The sequence below is a fragment of the Peromyscus californicus genome, unplaced genomic scaffold, assembly GCF_007827085.1.
Source record: "Peromyscus californicus insignis strain IS unplaced genomic scaffold, ASM782708v3 Scaffold_6__1_contigs__length_162567912, whole genome shotgun sequence".
Classification (NCBI taxonomy): Eukaryota; Metazoa; Chordata; class Mammalia; order Rodentia; family Cricetidae; genus Peromyscus; species Peromyscus californicus.
Window position 1 is genome coordinate 81,854,479 of NW_026294584.1, and position 19,744 is coordinate 81,874,222.

The 19,744-nt window shown below is 40.6% G+C and overlaps 1 protein-coding gene across 4 annotated transcripts in view; it reads left to right on the forward strand.

Moving 5' to 3' along the window:
- Positions 1-19,744, forward strand: part of Prdm5 (PR/SET domain 5) — a 168,642-nt gene that overhangs the window by 111,193 nt on the left and 37,705 nt on the right. For 3 of the 4 annotated variants that reach the window (XM_052720226.1, XM_052720228.1, XM_052720227.1), the window contains exon 13: positions 19,247-19,332. In XM_052720226.1, coding sequence (XP_052576186.1) covers positions 19,247-19,332 — 86 coding nt within the window. Of the gene's footprint in view, positions 1-5,009; positions 5,096-19,246; positions 19,333-19,744 lie in introns of those variants that run through there. The other variant, XR_008214342.1, reaches the window with a different exon arrangement.

The window sequence follows — 19,744 nt, forward strand, 5'->3', positions numbered from 1 at the left end:
CCTGGAGCTCAAAACTGCTAACCTTTATATTCTAATCTAGGCTCTCTCTTGTATCCGAGTCCTTTGCTTTCTTTTCCATTCTCATTCCTGTTGCTTTGTCATGCAGCGGTGGGAAACTGGTTCCAAAACTAACAGTGGATCACGTGGTTCAAGACCCAGCTCACCAATACCCATAGAGTTACGGTTAAGTGAGGGAGTCTAGAGTAAATATTTGACAAACAATTCACAAACTTACTGTGACTGACTCTAGCTAGGAATGCCTTAGTTTAAGTTTTGTTTTGTTTTGTTTCATTAGAAGAATGGTAGAGGATATTGATACTTAGAAGTGTTCCATCTACATTATTTTCCATGTCTTTCCTAAAGGAGTTGGAATAACTACACACAATTGTAAAATCTTTCACTGTGTAGTCTCTCATTTAGGAGAGATTTGAATGTGTGTGTGTGTGTGTGTGTGTGTGTGTGTGTGTGTGTGTGTGTGTGTTGATTATATTGTGTACCCTAATAAAATTTGCCTGAAGATCAGAGAACAGAACAAGCCACTAGATTATACATAGAGGCCAGGCAGTGGTGGCACAAACACACCTTTAATCCTAGTTGAGAGGTAGAGATCTGTGTGGATCTCTGTGAGTTCAAAGCCCCCCTGGACTACATGACATTGATTCAGTATAGGAGAGAAATAGAGCCAGGCAGAGGTGGCACACACCTTTAATCCTAGTATTTTCGAAGCACATATGCTTTTAATCCCAGCACTAAGAAGGAAATGATATGGTGGGTAGAGACAGGTATATAAGGCATGAGGAGACAGGAACTAAAGCTTTTCAGCTGAGGAGTCCTAGAGGTAAGACATGGCAGTGGCTTGTTCCTTTGTCTCTCTGATCTCTCAGCATTTACCCCAATATCTGGCTCTGGGTTTTTTTTTTTATTATAAGCCCTTTTAAAATTTGTGCTGTGTGTGTGTGTGTGTGTGTGTGTATGTTTATGTGTGTGTTGTGTGTGTGTTGTATATGTGTGTGTTGTATATGTGTGTTGTGTGTTTTGTATATGATGTATGTGTATATGCCTGTGTGTGTGGTGTGTTTGTGTTATGTATGTGTGTGTGTTGTGTGTGTTTGTATGTATGTGGTGTTTGTGTGATGTATATGTATATGCCTGTGTATGTGTGGTGTGTGTGTGTGTTATGTGTGTGTGTGTGGTGTGTGTATGTATGTGTGTGGAATATGTGTGTATGTATGTGGTATGTGTGTATGTGTATGTGTGTGTGTATGTATGTATGTGGTGTGTGTGTGTGTGATGTTGGTCACTTTCATATGGAGGACACCCTAGGGTTGTCTTTCCTTAGGTGCTATCTGTCTTGTCTTTACTTTTTCTTTATTTTTTAAAGACAGGTTTTTGCAGCCCTGAAGCTCACAAAGGAGCTGGCAGGGAGCTCCATGGATGTACATTCACTATCTCCCCAGAGATGTGGTTATAAATATACATATACTTCTTTACCATAGTTGTTCTGCAGTTGGAAAACAGAACTCATCCCTATAGTGGACAGTAACATGCAGGCAAATGATGGCATTTTCTTTGATTAGACACCGTTTTTATTTCTAGGACATAATAATCAATAGCTGGACTTTTGAATATACTGCAGTGCAATGAGATTTTTATAGAGTAAATAGCCATTTGATCATTTTTTTCATATATTGAAGAAGTCAATTTAATTTAGATACTCAAACTGACTTTCCCTTGTTTGGAAAGTCCATTCTTCTTTATGACCTAAAGTACTACTTGTTTTTATCAATGGGAACATGAGCCTCTCTTCATTTCTTCCTTACATATGACAGTTGTCCTTCTGCACCTCCTCGGTGGTCTGATGACAGAAACATTTTGTAGAACATTGAAGACAAATTCTTCTCTATTGGTTTTCTTAGAACAGGGTTTGTTTTTATTTGCCTCATAATTAATGGACCCTAGAGTATAGGTTAGTGATAATTAGATATTGGATTACTACCTGTCTGTAGTTCTGGAAGTCATCTAGTATTTGTATTTCTGTCTTCATTGTTTCTTGGCAGTGTTTTAAAACCTTTTCAACCTTACAATTCTTTCATGTTATGATCAGTTTTATTCTTTCCTACTTTAAGTGACCAATCAGCTCTCTTCTTCCTTGTGATCTTTCTCCTGTCTCTGCCATGTCCCCACTGCCAAGTTCCCACTGCCAGCGTTCTGTGGAACCAGGGTGAAGTCTGACAAAGCCTTGTCGCTTTTGCTTTGGTTTTTTTATTTCTATGAATTTGGAAAACATTATTTTTACTAACATCTGTATATACTTCTAAAGTCATTCACTCTTAATAATTTAGTGAGTAGAATCAAGATGTGAAAAGTCCTAACATCTGCTAGAAGCCTCTTACTGGAGGGAGGGCCCAGCAAAACGCAATGATTTGTGTGGTCTCATGGCTTCCTGTGGTCACTTAGAACTAAGCAAAGATTGGAACTGTTTCTAACATATCACATTGCTGGCCTTTTTATTTCTTGTTCCTTGGCCTACACTTGACCTTTACTGTTGTTCTTGAACTTGTATACATGCTATTTGGTGATATTTTCTTCTTGATATATCAACCGATTGAGAATAGTGATCTTAACTGGAAATGTGCATGTCTACAATCTGTTACCTGTGGCCAAACACTCCATGTATGAAAAGCTTTCCCATCTCAAAATCACCTCTAATACCTTATTATTTAATACATACCCAGGGTATGAGGTCATCAAGTCAGGTCAGACTCTTGCAATTCAATTTTATTGTCTGTGGTACCCCTTTTTTTTTTCCTTTAAGGGGAATTCTTTTTTCCCCCTTGTTTTATTAAGACAATTTTTCATTCATTTTACACACCAATCAAAGATCCCCCTCTTCCCTCCTCCCATCCCCCCCATCCTCCCCCTCCAACCCACCCCTTTCTCCCAACCACAATAAGGCAAGGCCTCCTATGAGGAGGCACATCCAGTAGAGGCAAGTCCAAGCCCTTTCCCCTGCCTCAAGGCTATACTAGGTGTCCCATCATAGGTAGTGGACTCCACAAAGCTCCCTCATGCACCAGGGATGGATTCTGATACTACTGCCAGAGGGCCTCCCGAGCAGATCAAGCTACATAACTGTCTCGCCATGCAAAGGGCCTAGTCCAGTCCCATGTAGGCTCCACAGCCATTGTTCCAACTTTCATGAGTTCCCTCTAGTTTGGTTTGGTCATTCCTGCATGTTTCCCCATCATGATCCTTATGCACTTGCTCATAGAATCCCTCTTCCCTCTGCTGAAGAATGGATTAAGAAAATGTGGTACATATACACAATGGAGTACTACTCAGCAGAGAAAAACAATGACATTATGAAATTTGCAGGCAAATGGATGGAACTAGAAAATATCATCCTGAGTGAGGTAACCCAGACTCAGAAGGACAAACATCATATGTACTCACTCATAAGTGTATACTAGATATAAAGCAAAGGTAGTCAGGCAACAATCCACAACTCCAGAGAAGCTAACTAACAGGGAAGACCCAAAGAGGAACTCATGGACTGCCCTGGGAAGGGGAAATAGATGAGATCTCCATGAGTAAACTGGGGATGAGGGGTGAGCAATGGAGTGTAGGGGATAGGAGATGAGAACATAAGGGAATGGGATGGTTGAACTGGAACAGGGAGGGAAGGGGAAAACAATGAAAGAGATACCATGATAGAGGGAGATATCATGGGGATAGAGAAGAAGCCTAGTGCTAGGGAAGTTGCCAGGAATCCCCAAGGATGACCCCAGCCTGGACTACTAGCAATAGTGGAGAGGGTGCCTGAACTGAACTGGCTTGCCCCAGAGATCAGACTGGTGAATACCCTAACTGTCATCACAGAACTTTTCTCCAATGACTGATGGAAGCAGATGCAGAGATCCACAGCCAATCACCAGACAGAGCTCCAGGAGTCCAGTCTGTGTATTCTTTAACTCGAAGCTTTACCTCTAAATCGTTATCCCCACTGAAAAACTGGACAGTAGTCCCAACAGTGTGGTGTTTTGTTAAGAACAGATATAGTTGCATGTGAAGGGTATTGTATAGTTTTAGCATGATCAGTCAGTGTGATGATGAGGTGCTTTGGTTTGTATTTCTGCAGGTGCTCAGACTCATTTAATGGTACACTCTTGAGCCCTCTATTCCTAAGTCATCTTGCTCATCTCTCCATACACTGTCACTGCAGATATAATGTCTAGGCTGCAGACGAGGGTTTGCTGTCAAATGGGTGCTGGCTTGGGGTGACTGAAGAGGCATACTCAGTGCCTTGCTGTCACTGTTAGTGAAGGTGAACCTTTAAGTCTGTGTCTGGTGGGCAGCTCTGTAATTTATCATCCAGTTTCCGATGAGGGGTCAGCTGGAATGGTGGAGCACATTCTTCAGTGAGTTTATGGCTTCTCTGGGTCAGTGACAGCTGAGGCTCATTCAGCAAGGGGATCCACAGACTGTGACATGAATTCCATTAGTTCATAAATTATAAAAGAAATTGTGGGAGCTTCTTTTGGTTTTTTTTAGGCTTTAGGCCAGGAGGTTAATTATGTGCCTAGAGTTAACTTTCTCTGGTAATAGATAGCGGCTGTGTTGGACACTCTGCCCCGGCTTCTGCACACATTGTTATTTGAATGTGGTAATAAATCACTGTCTTTGGAAGTTTTTGTTGGTGTTGTTTGTTTTTTGTTTTTGTTAATACCTGTGATCAGCTTAGAATTAAAGGATTGTTGTATTATAGTTGGATTATACTTGGAGTTCAGCCATTGTTTTTCTTTCCTCCTTAATACTTTTCTAAAGGGATTAATTCATTGTGTTTAAATGTTTGCTCAGACATTATAAAACCAGTATCTATACATACATATAAAATTATATGTTATATTATATATAGTATATATAAGATATAATTATATGTAAGTGATTTAAGACAATAATGAACAGATAACAAACACTGGAACTTAAACTTGTCTTTCATGTTTTTATAGGCATTAAATGACCATATCTGCTCAGAAGGAATTTATTCAGCTCTGTTTTTCCAAGTGATTGTTTACTGACTTGGACCCCATCAGAGGTTGATTTCTTTTGACTTTCATTTATAATGTCTTTATCTATATTTTCCTTTAAAAACTTTTAAAACCCTAATTTCTAAAGGTTTATTTATGTATGTATGCATGTGTGTGTGTCTGTGTATCTGTGACTGTGTGCACATCTGTGGGCAAGTATTCTTGTCTGTGGTTTCACAGGGGTCAGAAGAGGCTTCAAAATCCTCAGAGCTGGAGTTAGAGGATTCATAAGATGTCCAGCTTATTATTTGGTTGCTGGGAAGTGAACTCTGGTTCTCATGATTCTGTAATAAGTGTTCTTAACCACTGAGACTTCTTTCAAACCCATAACCCCTAATTTTAGGCCCACACAATAGCATTTATTAAGTCAAGATTTGCTATAGGCTGGAATAAGAGGCACAGAGGGAATAATAGAGTAACATTTACCTAGAATAAAATGTTATGAATTACCACCAAGTAAGTTAGTAATAGTTACAGAGACTTGGTTATGTGGATCATCTGCAATATTCTACCATTCATGTAAGTTGAATTTTCATCATCCCTCCCTCCCTTCCTCGCTCCCTCCCTTTTCTTTTTTCTTCATGCTGGGATCCTGCAGGCTGGCAGTGTCTTAGGCCCACAATGTTTGATTAACAGTGTCACAAAGCTTCACTTGTTTTTGCATCATTAGATAACATCACTAGCATACCTGCATTTAACTTAAGCTGCAAACATCACTTTTGGTTTGGGTGGTAATGATTGCCCGAGAGTTTCATGTGTATTGTAAGTGTATGCATCACCACTGAACTGCTTCCTAATCCTGTCTCCTCATGGGGTATAGTGAAGCTGAAAACACAATTCCTTTAATGTTTTCTGCCATTCTTATAATTATCCCCCAAGAATAGTTCCCCATATTCTTCATCTGCAGTTCCTGGAGTCTGCTTCAGGGTTCAGGGAGGTTTTATAGCTTATCCAAATTTATAGGAGAAATTAATTCTGAGTTTCTTACTGTTCAGAAGTAATGTGCTTTTGGTTCCTCCTTGCTGGCACTGTGTGTGAAAAGTCCTCTGTGTGTAAGCACCCGAGCTTCAGCCGCTCCATGGCTCCACCACTGCTGCGGTGCTCATGAATGCCATTTGAAAGAAAAGTGGTGGAAAACTTTCAAGATGGAAAACGACCAGGTGAAAAGATTAAGGACTTGCCTATCAATAGCTGACTTCTAGAAACAAAACCAAATCAGTAACTGGGGACGCTGCTTACTGTTCACTGCCTCTCATTGTCACAGGGTGGGACTTTGACAGGACAGAACATTTCAAACTTCTCACTTGCTGTGCAGCTCTCTATTGTGAAGCAGTCCCTGGCCTCTGCAGCACTCACGTCAGGACAGTAGTAAAACATCCCGATCCCTTCAGACCAGTTGCAGTGAAGGGGCCGCTTACATTGATGCTTGGACAGACAGGAGCACTCTGTGTGGAAACAGGCCACATCTCCTTCCTTCCTAATCATGGTTAAACTTAGGATTAGTCCTCCTCCTCCTCCTCCTCTCCTCCCCCCTCTCTTCTCCTTCTCCTCTCCCCTCCTCCTCTCCCCCTTCTCCCCCTCCTCCTCCTCTTTCTTGCATTTCCTACCTAATTTTTTTTATTTAATTTTTTTTAATTTTTATTTTGCAATACAATTCAGTTCTACATATCAGCCACGGATTCCCTTGTTCTCCCCCTTCCCGCCCTCCTCACCTTCCCCCCCAGCCCACCTCCCATTCCCACCTCCTCCAGGGCAAAGCCTCCCCCACGGACTGAGATCAACCTGGTAGACTCAGTCCAGGTAGGTCCAGTCCCCTCCTCCCAGGCCGAGCCAAGCGATCCTGCATAGGCCCCAGGTTTCAAACAACCAACTCATGCAATGAGCACAGGACCCGGTCCCACTGCCTGGGTGCCTCCCAAACAGATCAAGCCAATCAACTGTCTCACCCATTCAGAGGGCCTGATCCAGTTGATGACCCCTCAGCCATTGGTTCATAGTTCATGTGTTTCCATTCGTTTGGCTATTTGTCCCTGTGCTTTATCCAACCTTGGTCTCAACAATTCTCGCTCATATAAACCCTCCTCATTCTCGCTAATTGGACTCCCAGAGCTCCACCTGGGGCCTAGCCATGGATCTCTGCATCCAGATCCCTCAGTCGTTGGATGGGGTTTCTAGCACGACAATTAGGGTGTTTGGCCATCCCATCACCAGAGTAGGTCAGTTCGGGCTGTATCTCGACCATTGCCAGCAGTCTGTTGTGGGGGTATCTTTGTGGATTTCTGTGGGCCTCTCTAGCACTTTGCTTCTTCCTATTCTCATGTGGTCTTCATTTACCATGGTCTCCTATTCCTTGTTCTCCCTCTCTGTTCTTGATCCAGCTGGGATCTCCCGCTCCCCCAAGCTCTCTTTCCCTCGACCCTTGCCCTTCACTACCCCCACTCATGTCTAGGCTGTTCATGTAGATCTCATTCCATTTCTCTGTCATTGGGCGATCCCTGTGTCTTTCTTGGGGTCCTGTTTTCCAGGTAGCCTCCCTGGTGATGTGAATAGCAGTCCAGTCATCCTTGTTCCACATCTAGTATCCTGCTATGAGTGAGTACATACCATGTTTGTCTTTCTGAGTCTGGGTTACCTCACTCAGGATGATTTTTTCTAGATCCATCCATTTGTCTGCAAACCTCATGATGTCATTGTTTTTCTCTGCGGAGTAGTATTCCATTGTGTATATGTACCACATTTTGTTTATCCATTCTTCAGTTGAAGGGCATCTAGGTTGTTTCCATGTTCTGGCTATTACAAACAATACTGATATGAACATAGCTGAACAAGTGCTCTTGTGGTGTGGTTGAGCATTCCTTGGGTATATGCCCAAGAGTGGTATAGCTGGATCTTGGGGGAGATGGATTCCCAATTTTCTAAGAAAGCGCCATATTGATTTCCAAAGTGGTTGTACGAGCTTGTATTCTCACCAGCAGTGGAGGAGAGTTCCCCTAGCTCCACATCCTCTCCAGCATAAGGTGTCTTCAGTGTTTTTGATCTTAGCCATTCTGACAGGCGTAAGGTGGTATCTCAGAGTTGATCCTACCTCATTTTTATGTTGTTGTTTTTGTAAGTCGGTGACTTGGGGATTGTGTTTCACCTCTTTGCTATTACTGCTTCAGAATGGGAAGTTAGTGAGTGTGTGGCTCTTTCTTCTTCCTGTTTTCCAACAAGTCTCACTTGCTTTATTAACAGAAGGATCCAGCTTCTAGAAGATTCCTTAAAACACATTTTTAAAGGAAGAAAATGCAGGGCGTTTTTGCTTTGTACTTTTGACAAAATTCTGTCTGACTTGATTCATGTGGCACAAGTATTTTAAGTAGTAAAGGTCTTACTTGGCTTTAACATTTTATTACTCACTTTAATACAGTGTCTTTGTAAATGTCAGATCCAAGACTTCGCTGTCTTTCCTTCAGATGTATCCTCTGACTGGTCAGATCCAGTGCCACTCCAGTAGATTTGATTAATGGGGACATTCTGTGATTAACAAGGTGGGGCTCAGCGAAGTCAGTGGGGATTCATGGCTTGTTTGGCTAAAGGATAAAAAAGTTTTTCAGTGCACAGGAAGGTGCCGAGAATGAACTCCAGCAGCCCCCACTGCTCAGTGTAGCATTTCACTTCTCAGCACTGTTCTTCTCATTTATTAATGTTTTATAAATTGAAGGGATTGGATCGTAGTGTTGAAAAAGTGATTGGGTAAGTGCTTCCAAAAATAGGTTTTTTTCTTAAATATTTATGAGAGTTATGAAGTTTGGTATAGTTTTTTTTTTTCTCTTTACCTATGCTAAGTGACAAAATAAAGAATTTGAAATCATTAAAATGTACTTCTGGAAAGCATCTAATCTTACCTTGTCCAAAAAAATCTCTTAAAACTTGTATATATACATTGTGCATTAAGCTTTCTTTTTGTTCATTAAAATCACTAGAAAGTACAATAATTATGCTTACAAAAATTATGCTAAAACATAATAACATAACTTATTGTCATAATCATTGTTAACTTTATATTTGTGGTTAATTGTGACCACCATTACTAATCTACTCACTTAATGCATATTGTAGCAGGAACAAAATTTTATTCTCAGTCTCCTAATAGAAAGGTTAGATTGAGTTCTTGAGTTAAATACATAAGTTAATTTAAAAATATAAAGATTGAGCTAGGCTGCGGTGGCGCATGCCTTTAATCGTAGCACTTGGGAGGCAGAGGCAGGTGGATCTCTGTGAGTTTGAGGCCAGTCTAATCTATAGAGCAAGATCCAGGACAGGTGCCAAAACTATATGGAGAAACCCTGTCTTGAAAAACAGAACAAAACAAAACAAAAAAAGATTGAAGTAGCTTGAAATACTTTACTTAACCAAGTTTGTGTTATTTGATCACAGATCTTTGGGAAAGAGTTGGATCAAGATGTTGGCTGTTAAGCAAGTGACACGATAAATGATGGATATTCCGTGATTTCCTGGCTGTAGAAACTTCTCATCATTAAGATGCATGCTCTTTCCTTCCAGTTCTTTATGATTCTAACGCCATATTAGGTCATTATTGTTTTGATACTTGGCTGGGACTGAGTTCTAAAATCTTTTATTAAGGTTATATTACACAGAATAATACCACTGCAAAAAAATGTAAATATTCTTACTGCTTGTAGTAGTGGGCATTTGTCATCAACATGCATTATGTTGTGATAGCTTCAAGGTGACTTGATAGGGTCTGGCTGGATCGGGTCAAGGGGCTCCCTGTGGCTTCCTTTCATTCCACCAGATGCCCTTGAAAGTCTCTTTCCAAGCTTCCCCACACATTGTATACTTAAAGGTTGTATTCCTTTCAGTTGTGGCAGCAGTGAGAATTTGGGGACCTTTATTTCAAAGCCAGGAGGCTCAAATACCTTCTAATTGACAGATTAAGAGTTGTCAAAAAGGTGTGTTTAGATAATCCCTGGAGAAGCTCCATTCACTTAACTGATTTACCTTTTTCAGTTGCCTGTAGCTGAAGATCATCACCTGCCTGCTTCCTTGCCTGGAGATTTTTCCCTAAGCATATTTTTTCATTAGATTTTCTTGACATATTTTTGTCTATTTATAGTTTGTTTCCTAAAGTCCAAGGCATAAACTTGAACATGGCATATGCTAAAAGAAAGAAACCTATTAAAATTAATATATTAGTTTCATGGTGTAACCACTTTGTGCCACATTTAAAATTAACCTTTTTAAATTACTGTCATGTTTCTATTTATTCCTTGATGTGTCCAAGAAAAGCACAGTAGCTTTTAATTTCACTCAGTGTCAGAACATAATTTAAAGAAGCATAGAACTCATTAATTTGTATTAGTTAAATGGAAAATGTTTTGTTGCACATATGTCCACTTGAATATGATTTATGCTTCTATGCTTATAAAGTCCAACCATAGCTGAATCTTACGATGGACATGTCTCTCAAGATATAGCTTAGTATATATCTATGTTCCCATTTACTTTGGACTTAAGTATACATTCCTAATCTGTCCTCTTTTTGTCAGATAAATTTTGATGAATAAAAAGAATGCCTAAATCTGGCAACCTGAAGGGTCTGTTATCTATTGTCAGAAGCAGCTTTTGTTGTTAACTTTAGAGTTTAAACTGCTCTGCACAGATTACTAGCTGTGTCATCTATGGGAAGGCGTTAAGAACGGGTTACAGTTCTGATTCCACCATTTGATGGCTGTATTGTCTTGGTAAATTGCTAATCCTTTCCCTGCCCCATTTCTCTCATTTATAATCTAGGTATTTGAATACTTAGATCACAGTATTATTGTGAGTGAATATTGGTTATATAGATGAAGCATTCTCTCTCTGTGTGTGTGTGTGTGTGTGTGTGTGTGTGTCTGGGCATGCACGTGCATGTAGAGACCAGTGATTGATGTTGAGGATCTTCCTCTACCACTCTCCTTCTTATTTTTTGAGGGAGTCTCACTGAACCTCAAGTTCACAGATTTCGCTGCAGCCCCAGGGATCCTCCTGGCTCTGTCTCCTAAGCTGCTGCTCACAGCTTTTTGCTTCCATGGGATTCCCAGCTCATGTCTTCATCCCTTCACAGGAAGCATTTCACTCACTGAGCCATCTCCCCAGCTCACAGAACAGTGCCTGAGAAGAGATCTCTAAATTCCAGCTATTGTTTGAATTTAGATTGGCTTCTAACTACACTTGATTTTTTTTTAATTTTAAGATTAACTTGTTTTCATGTGAATATTGTGGTTATTCTAATCAAAATGACAGACAGTATCTAAATCTTTCAAAGACAATAGAAAATAGCAATGCTTTGAACTTGGTCCATATTGTATTTCAAAGAGTATAACTTAATCATGTTCAAATAAGGAAGAAATATTCATATTTGTTAACAGTTAACCAAAAATGAAGGCTAGTACTTGTTCATAGCACAATAATTTGATATATACACAAAAATATGTCTTTGAGTCATAGTAGCCATAATAAAACATTGTCTGCAATTTGAATAAAACCCAGGAGTAGCCATTTGTCTTTAATATACAAATAAGGCAAAGACTCATCATTATTAGCATGGTGATTGTCAGGTGTCGTCAGCTTCATACTGTGTGGACAGCAGGCAGTGCTGTTCTTGGGGCCTATGATAGGCAGGAATGACCTGAGAGAGAAGTGAACATGGCAGATGAATGGGGACAACCTGACTGATTTGGCAACTATATATTCTAGTTTTCACAAAGTTTATGAAAGCCTGTTGTATACATTACGGGTTTATAAAAAAAAAAAGCATTATCAGGGCTGATACATCACAAAAAGGTCTCATTACTTTTATCAATTATTTCCTCAAAAGAGCAATTTTGTATACAGTGGCACGGATAAGAGACATTACTCCATCTAGCCCTCTGTAATCCACAGTCATTTTCCAGAGTGACCAAGCTTCACCTGAGCTGCTGCTGCTGTGGCTGCTATAGGGCCAGTGTGCATCTCCCCTTCTCTGATGATCCTGTTGGGGTTGGCTTAGGGAGCTTAGGCTACTCTGGCCTCCGGAGGGCAAGGGACTTACTGTACCATGACACACTTGCTGCTTGAGTCAGACCCCTGGGTCTGACACGTTCCTGCTACTACCCATGGCCCCTGGTTTTCCAGTGGCCGCAGCTGACTCTTGAAAGGGTTCTCAGCTTGGGGAACACTCTCCGCTCTCAGTATACTTTCGTAGAATGAAGAAAAAGCTCATGTCACACTCTGGTGGTGGTGGGGGCATAATTGCCCACCCCTAGGACAAGCTTATTTTTTTTTTTTTTTTTTTTGCCTGTACCATTTTGTCTTTTCTGTCTTCTATGAACTCAGCTGCAAAGCTTTTCAAAAGTTGACTAGCACAGCATGTGGATTTTTGCTATTTCCCCCACTGGGAACACTGAATTGATAGGGATATTACCACACCAGTCTTCAAGTGGCCTGGAGAGATCTGTTCATTGGCTTCGCCCCCTCTCCCATCTTGATTACTTTAGCACTTCACATTCATGCTGGTTTAAATTATGTAGATCTGCCAGAGCCTCTTATGCATCATAAAACCATGTGTCATCATTGGTCTCAGCAAAGCCATTAAAGCCCTGAAGCTGTCCTGAGGTCCCTATTGAATCAGCCTCTTAAAAAAAAGGATTTATTATTTTTATTTTAAGGATCTGAGCATTCTACCTTCATATATGTAGGCACACTGTGTATGTTCCTGATGCCCACAGGGGTCAGAAAATGTAGGATCTCCTGGAAATAGACTTAAAGACGACTATAAGCCACCATGTAGGTGCAGAGAACTGAACCGGGTCCTCTGCAAGGACAGCAAGTGCTCTTAATTGCTAAGCTGTCTCTTTAGCCCTCAACCTCATTAACCCTTCTGTAACAGCTTTATCTGGCCTAGTGAGCTGGTTATCAGCCACTATCTCTCATTCTCTTTTACCTTAATAATGCCCATCCTTCCTCTCTTGTCTTCTAGTCCCTTGTATTCATGCAGCCTTCAGCAGGCAGTAAACAAGTGCTCTTCATGGCTCAAATTCTGGTCCCCTCATATTTCCCTATGTTATGCAGCCTTTGTTTCAAGGAGGAACGAGTAGTTGTGTTACTTAGCTTCTCCATTTCCAGGGCATCCTTGGACTCATTCCATCTATCCCTGTGTCCCCACAGCACTACAAACTTGCCTGTAAGAGGCTCTTTGATTTCTTGTTTAAAGTCTTCCTCAAGTCAAGCAGGTCAGTTGCTGAGTATTTCTCAATTCTCATAGTTTCCTGTACTGAATCATTTTTAAAGTCGCTGTCTACATGTTGATCATGGATTTCTCTTCTTCTCTGTTAATGGGGTATGGATCTAAGGCGTGTCTTCCAGCACTTTTACCACCTTCCTTTGTTCCTCACTATCCAGTTTGAGGATCCAAGAAATGCTTTTGAGCACATCCCTTACATCCTGACAGCTGTCGGTAAAGGCCAGCCAACATGTCTGCTGCATGCTCCCACTTTTGTTCTTTTACTATTCTCAGAAGCTGATGCAGGAGATGTAATATGCTTGTGCTTTTCTTGTTATAATTCTCTATACACAGAATTCTCTTATTACCCACAGGAAAGGCCACTCAGCAGTCACTACAGCCTGTTTAAAATTCTGCCCTAAATATCCTCCTATTGGGAATTATAATATCTTTTCTAGTCCATCTGCCATTTGAGGGATGTACCTATTCTTATGTGGAAGACCCCATCTATCAAAAAGATATACTAGCCATAGAAGAAGAGAGCTGCCCTGGGATTCCCCTGCAAGGGTCCTCTATTTTCAGAGGGCTCAGATTTAATTACGTGTCTTAGTGCCCATTTATAGGTTTTCTGTAGCCTGATAATAGGTTTCTTCACTGATGCAGTAAGCCAAATTAAGCTGAATTGAAAAAGTAAAAGAATAGGTTTATTTGAGCAAAGCAACTCCCTGGTGAGTTCTCCAGTTCCAGAGATCGAGGCCGGAGAAGTCACATGCCTAAACTGAAGCAGGGAGGTTATATAGCCTATAGGCGAGTCGTGATGATGTGTCCACCACAAGCTGGGTTTGTGCCCAAGAATGGTAAAAACTGAATACTTTAGGCTGGGACTTGGGCTGCTGGCAACTTCAGGGAAGGAGCTGATGCAGCCACCAAGAATGTGGAACTGGGCTTTTCATTGCCTTTTCTTTGTTGGAGATTCTCTGAGAGGGTTGGGTTTAGAGAGAGACAGAGAGAGACAGAGAGAGACAGAGAGAGGAGGGAGATGGAGCATCTCAGACAGTGTACGAGTGAGATGGGGGTTCCAACCAAACACCCATGACAGGTAACATGCAGCTGCACTATGACAAAGAAGCACACCATCTAATTGCGCATGGAAAAAGGTAGTCATATCACAATTGCCCTTTTGGACACTTCACTGTCATATGGATCAGTCTTGGTAGCATGTTTCAGTACCTGTCCCTGGGATAGGTACTAGGATAGGTACCAGCTCACCTTTGTTTCTTTGTTTCTTTTTTTTTTTCATTTTTATTTTATGTATATGAGTGTTTTTCTTACATATATGTCTATGTGTCATGGGCTTGCAGTGCCATTAGAGGACAAAGACAGCCTCAAATCCCCTGGGACAGGAGTTACAAATGATTGTAACCCAGGTCCTTTGTAAGAGCAACAAGTGCCCTTAAGTTTCTAGTCCCAAGATTTGAGGTTTTTTTTAATTTTTAATTTTTTTGTTCTTCTTTCATATATTATACCCTGACCCAGACTGAAGTTTCTCCTCCCCCAAGCCTCTACTCCCCACCTCCCCTCTCCTCCAGATCCACCTCTTCTCCACCTCCCCTCAGAAAAGAGCAGGCTTTCCAGGGGTATCAACCAAACTGCAACAAGATCAGGTGCATACCATCACGTCAAGGCTGGACAAGGCAACCCAGTAGGAGGAAAAGGGTCCCAAGTGGGCAAAAGAGTCAGACACAGCTCTTGCTCCCTCTGTTAGAAATCCCACAAGGACACCAAGCTACTCAACCACAACATATATGCAAAGGACCTAGATCAGACCCCTACAGGCTCCCTGATCTCTGTGAGCTCCCATGAGTTCCGGTCAGTTGATTCAGTGGGCCGTGTTCTCAGTTTCCCTGATCCCTCTGGTTCCTCCAAGCCTTCCTTCCCTGCCTCCACAGGACTCCTGGAGCTCTGTCTGATGCTTGGCTGTGAGACTCTGCATCTGCTCCTGTGAGTTGCTGGATGAAGTCTCTCTGGTCTCTTTGATGATGATTCTTCTACGCTCTGGTCCCAGAACACTCTTCAGGCAGGACGAACTATAGGCCGAAGGTTTTGTGGCTGAGTTGATGTCCTTATCTCTCCACTTGAGGCATTGACTGGTTCAGGCTTTGTGTCTCCCTTTACTAGGAGCTTTGCTAGGGTTACTCTTGTAGATTCCATGGAGTTTCCATTGTACCAGGTTTCCACCTTGTCCCTGAAGTGCCCCCGCCCCAATTCCAATCATTTCTCCCAGTATTTTCTCCCCTACACCTGATCTCTTCTGTTCCCAACCATACTTACCCCCAGCTCACCTGAGAATCTATTCCATTTCACCTTCCCATGGAGATCCTTGCATCCCTTCTTAACTCTTCCTTGTTACTTATCTTCTAATTTATAGCTAATAGCCACTTATAAGTGAGTTATTACCATGTTTGTCTTTCTGGGTCTTGGTTACCTCACTCAGGATGAATTTTTCTAGTTCCATCAATTTGCCTGCGAATTTCATAATGTCATTGTTTTTAACAGCTGAGTAATTCTCTATTGTGTAAATGTACCACATTTTCTTTACCCGTTCTTTGGTTGAGGAGCATCTAGATTTTTTCTGGTTTCTGGCTACTGTGAATAAAGCTTAGCACCATTTGTGTTAATTCTTCTGGAGAGTTATGAATGAATGTCTCTCTATCCTCAATAGAGTGCTGGCATCAGCCCAAAACAACAATTCCACCTAATAAATGAATGAGTGATTAAGGAATCTGTTAGTGTATTGGACTTACTTTTAAAGTAAGGGGTTTATGAGTAGGGGGTTACCTGAGTGATTCAAAGACAATTGCATCTAAAACCCCACCCTAGAGCATGGGTCAAAATTCATGAAAGTTATATCCCAAGAGCTCACTGCATCATATGAAGACAGCTTGGCTGATAGGACGTTCTCTCCCCAGAAGTTGTTACTGCTTACATAACCCTGGGGAGGGGCCTTGAGAGTCATATAATTCCCAGGAACTTCCTGGGCCTTGTAAGGTTTGTTTACTTCCTGAGTCTTATAAGCCTCTCTCCTCCATCCAGGAGAGAATGTTTCAACTTAGGAGAAATAGGTACACCATGGTTTGCAAGAAAAATTATTGTCTGTGTATCATTTCAATTTTTAAAATTTTTTAAAAAAATTTATGTGTCTGAGTGTTTTGCCTTCATGTATGTATATGCATCATGTGCATGCCAGGTAGCTGTGGAGTTAGTATGTGGACTTCAGATACCTCGTAACTGGAGTTTCAGATGATTGTGAACCATGAAGTGGATATTGTGAATCAAACTCAAGTCCTCTGCAAAAGTCACAAGGTCTTTTAACCTCTGAGCCACCTATCCTGCCCTCAAACTTTTTGTTTTTATCATTCTTTATTTGCAATCTAGATTTGATTTGCTGATGAATTCAGTCGAAGAGGAAAGAAACAGCTCAGCATTCCTTAACATCAGTAAAGTGTAATAAATGAGATAAATGTACTTTTAAGAGTCTAAATATTAGCTGGGTATGGTAATGCCTATAATCTTAGTACAAGGCAGAAACACGAGGGTTGCCTTTGAATTTGTGGCAAGAGTGGTCTATATTGTAAGTTCCAGGCCCTCTATAGTTATAGAGTGACATTGTCTTAAAAACAAAAACAAAAATTAAAACCACCAAAGACTGTTAAATTTACTTGTACGATTTTATGAGGAGGAGGATGAAGTCATTTGAATTTTTATGCTGCAGGAATAAGACCATTAGCATGAGTGTGTGCTGTTTTTTCCAGTCCTGATACTTCTGTGGATGGTTATGTTAAATGCTCAATAACTCAATAAATGGCAGGTTCTGCTGCACCCCAGGTCCTGCTGCAGACCTAACAGGTGCACTACTGTTAATGTCTTCATATTCCAGTCATCCTGAGGAGCATCCCACGGTATCATTATGACTGGAGACTGATCTGTGTAGAACTGAGTTAAAAGGAGGTATCTTTGACAGTTCTCAAGTTTCTCCTTTTCAATAAATTTTATTGTGTTTGTTTAGGTCATTCACACTATTATGAGACATATAATAAATAAAAATAATAAATAGTTATTAAAATAAATTAAATGAACACAACTATGACTTCACATTGATACACACACTTATGTTCAATTTTATGGCAAGAGTGAGTAACATCTTATTTAGGATTTGCTGTACAGTATGGATGTATGGGGGTTTTGTTGTTGTTTGATATCTGAATAAATCCACACAGCTAATCAGGAAAGTGTATTTGGAGCACATGAGAACAGAAGGTAAGATCATAAATTTAGAGTGATACATGCAGAATTTGAGTTGTTTATTAGGTATACAAATGTTAGACAACTTGGTATATAGAGACTGAGGCTCAATAGAGATGGGAAGTAATATAAGCACATGATTATCATCTTATTAAAATTAGAAGTTATAATGCTTTATTCTGCCATGAAAAGCCACATGTCCTACAGTCTTAATTATTACTTCAAGCATTCCAGGTGTACTGCCTAGTGCCAGAAGTTTATTTCTCTTACAGTAGCTGGTAGATCTGGATCGTTTACTAAAGATACCTGTCCTGCTTTGGCTGACATTGCTGTTTCTATTTTCTTTCCCTTATGGATGGTTGCAACCATTTTATGGTGCCGTTTGAACCGCTGGGACTTAAACTACAGTTGATCCATACTTTTTTGACATAACTGACTGCCTGTCACTCTGAGGCTGGGATTTAAACAATGGCCAAGATGATACCCTTAGAATGGGAGAAGCTAGAAAATGCCACTCAGCTGGGGCTGCCACCACATGGTAGTTCCGTATGGGCAGACCCAGTGTACCTCAGGTCGGTCCTGAGTCTCATCTCATGAAGAGGTGAAGAGGTAGGGGAGGAGAGAGGTAAAGGAGAGGTGAAGTAAGGCCCCTTCTGGGAAAATGGTGAGGTTAAAGGACAAGGAGCTCACCTCTGCCCTGGTGGGGTCATTGGAATAATTCATGAGATGCTCAGGTTAAATTCTGAAGAGCAGAGGACACTGACCCTGAGGCTAGAAAAGACAGAAGATTTATTCTTGCTGAGGACATTTTCTTCTTCCCTTCCCTTTACTTGGAATGTAGCAAGTTTCTAGCATCTTGTAATGTTTGTCATGTTTGTCTATTGTTCAGTGAAAGAATAAAGGGAACTGGGGATTTGGACCTAACTTATTATTGTAAATAATTATGCTTTGACGAGTACAGCCTTGAATTCTTTTTATATATTAGATTTTGTCACATTTTGTCATTTTTAAATAGAATGTTTTTTTCTTTTTTTGGGGGGGGAGCAGTAAATGTGTGGTCTTGCTTGCTTTGAAAAACATCTTTCCCATTTTCCAAATTACAGCCTTAATTTAGAGCTACTTGGTTATATAGAAAAGTGTGGATCAGTTGTTGTGTAGTTTAAATACCAATGATTCTGTTTAACATGCACCAGCTTTATGGGATTAGTCTGAAATGCATAGATATGAGCCATATTTATTTATATGAAAACTTTATAGGCAAAGTTATTTTAAAAAAAAGTTAAAGACCTCCATAATGAGGATCATGGTCCCAGAACAGACTGATACAAAATATTTTTTATGAGATTTTAAAATTAATGCGTTTAATTGGATCCATGTATTAGAAGGTCATGCAGCAAACCTGTGGACTGCTTGTTTGATTTTGGGTGTTAGCCAGGCTGGGCTGGAGGGAATGCTCCAGGCCCCAGTGTGTGCTTCCTGTATTAAGGTACTTCTGCTGCCCAGCTGTGCCGGTACCATCTTCATGCCAGTGAGCCCCCGTGAGGATCAGTGGCACTGAGGATGTGCTTCTGTTTTTACCTGTCTCTGACCTGGAGGCTTTCTTTATTTGTAGGTGAACGTCCCTATCAATGCCCTTACTGTGAAAAGGGATTCAGTAAAAATGATGGACTGAAGATGCACATTCGGACACACACCAGGGTAAGACTATATTCTGTCTCATTTCCATTGATCATAAAAGCCATACCTATTCTAAAAGAAACATATGTAACATTACATGAGAAAATTGAAGTGCTGTAACTGAAGTTATGTCAAAGTCTAGAGCAGACATTTGAAGATAAACTTTTTAATGAAAAAAAAAAAAAAAAACAATGAAAAGCAATGTAAATCCCCAAAGTGCCCTTACTTTAGACTTTGAATCAATTCACAGGGTTTATTAATGGACACATTGCCAAGTAAATGTTAATACTTTAATCCTAGAAAATGTAGTTTTTGTCTTACAGAATAATCACTTGTAAAGAATATGCTTGACCACTGGGTAATATTTACAAGCAAGGGCATTTTCAAAAAAGACTTCGCAAATAATTTATATTGTAGGGAGGTGTGCAAAGCA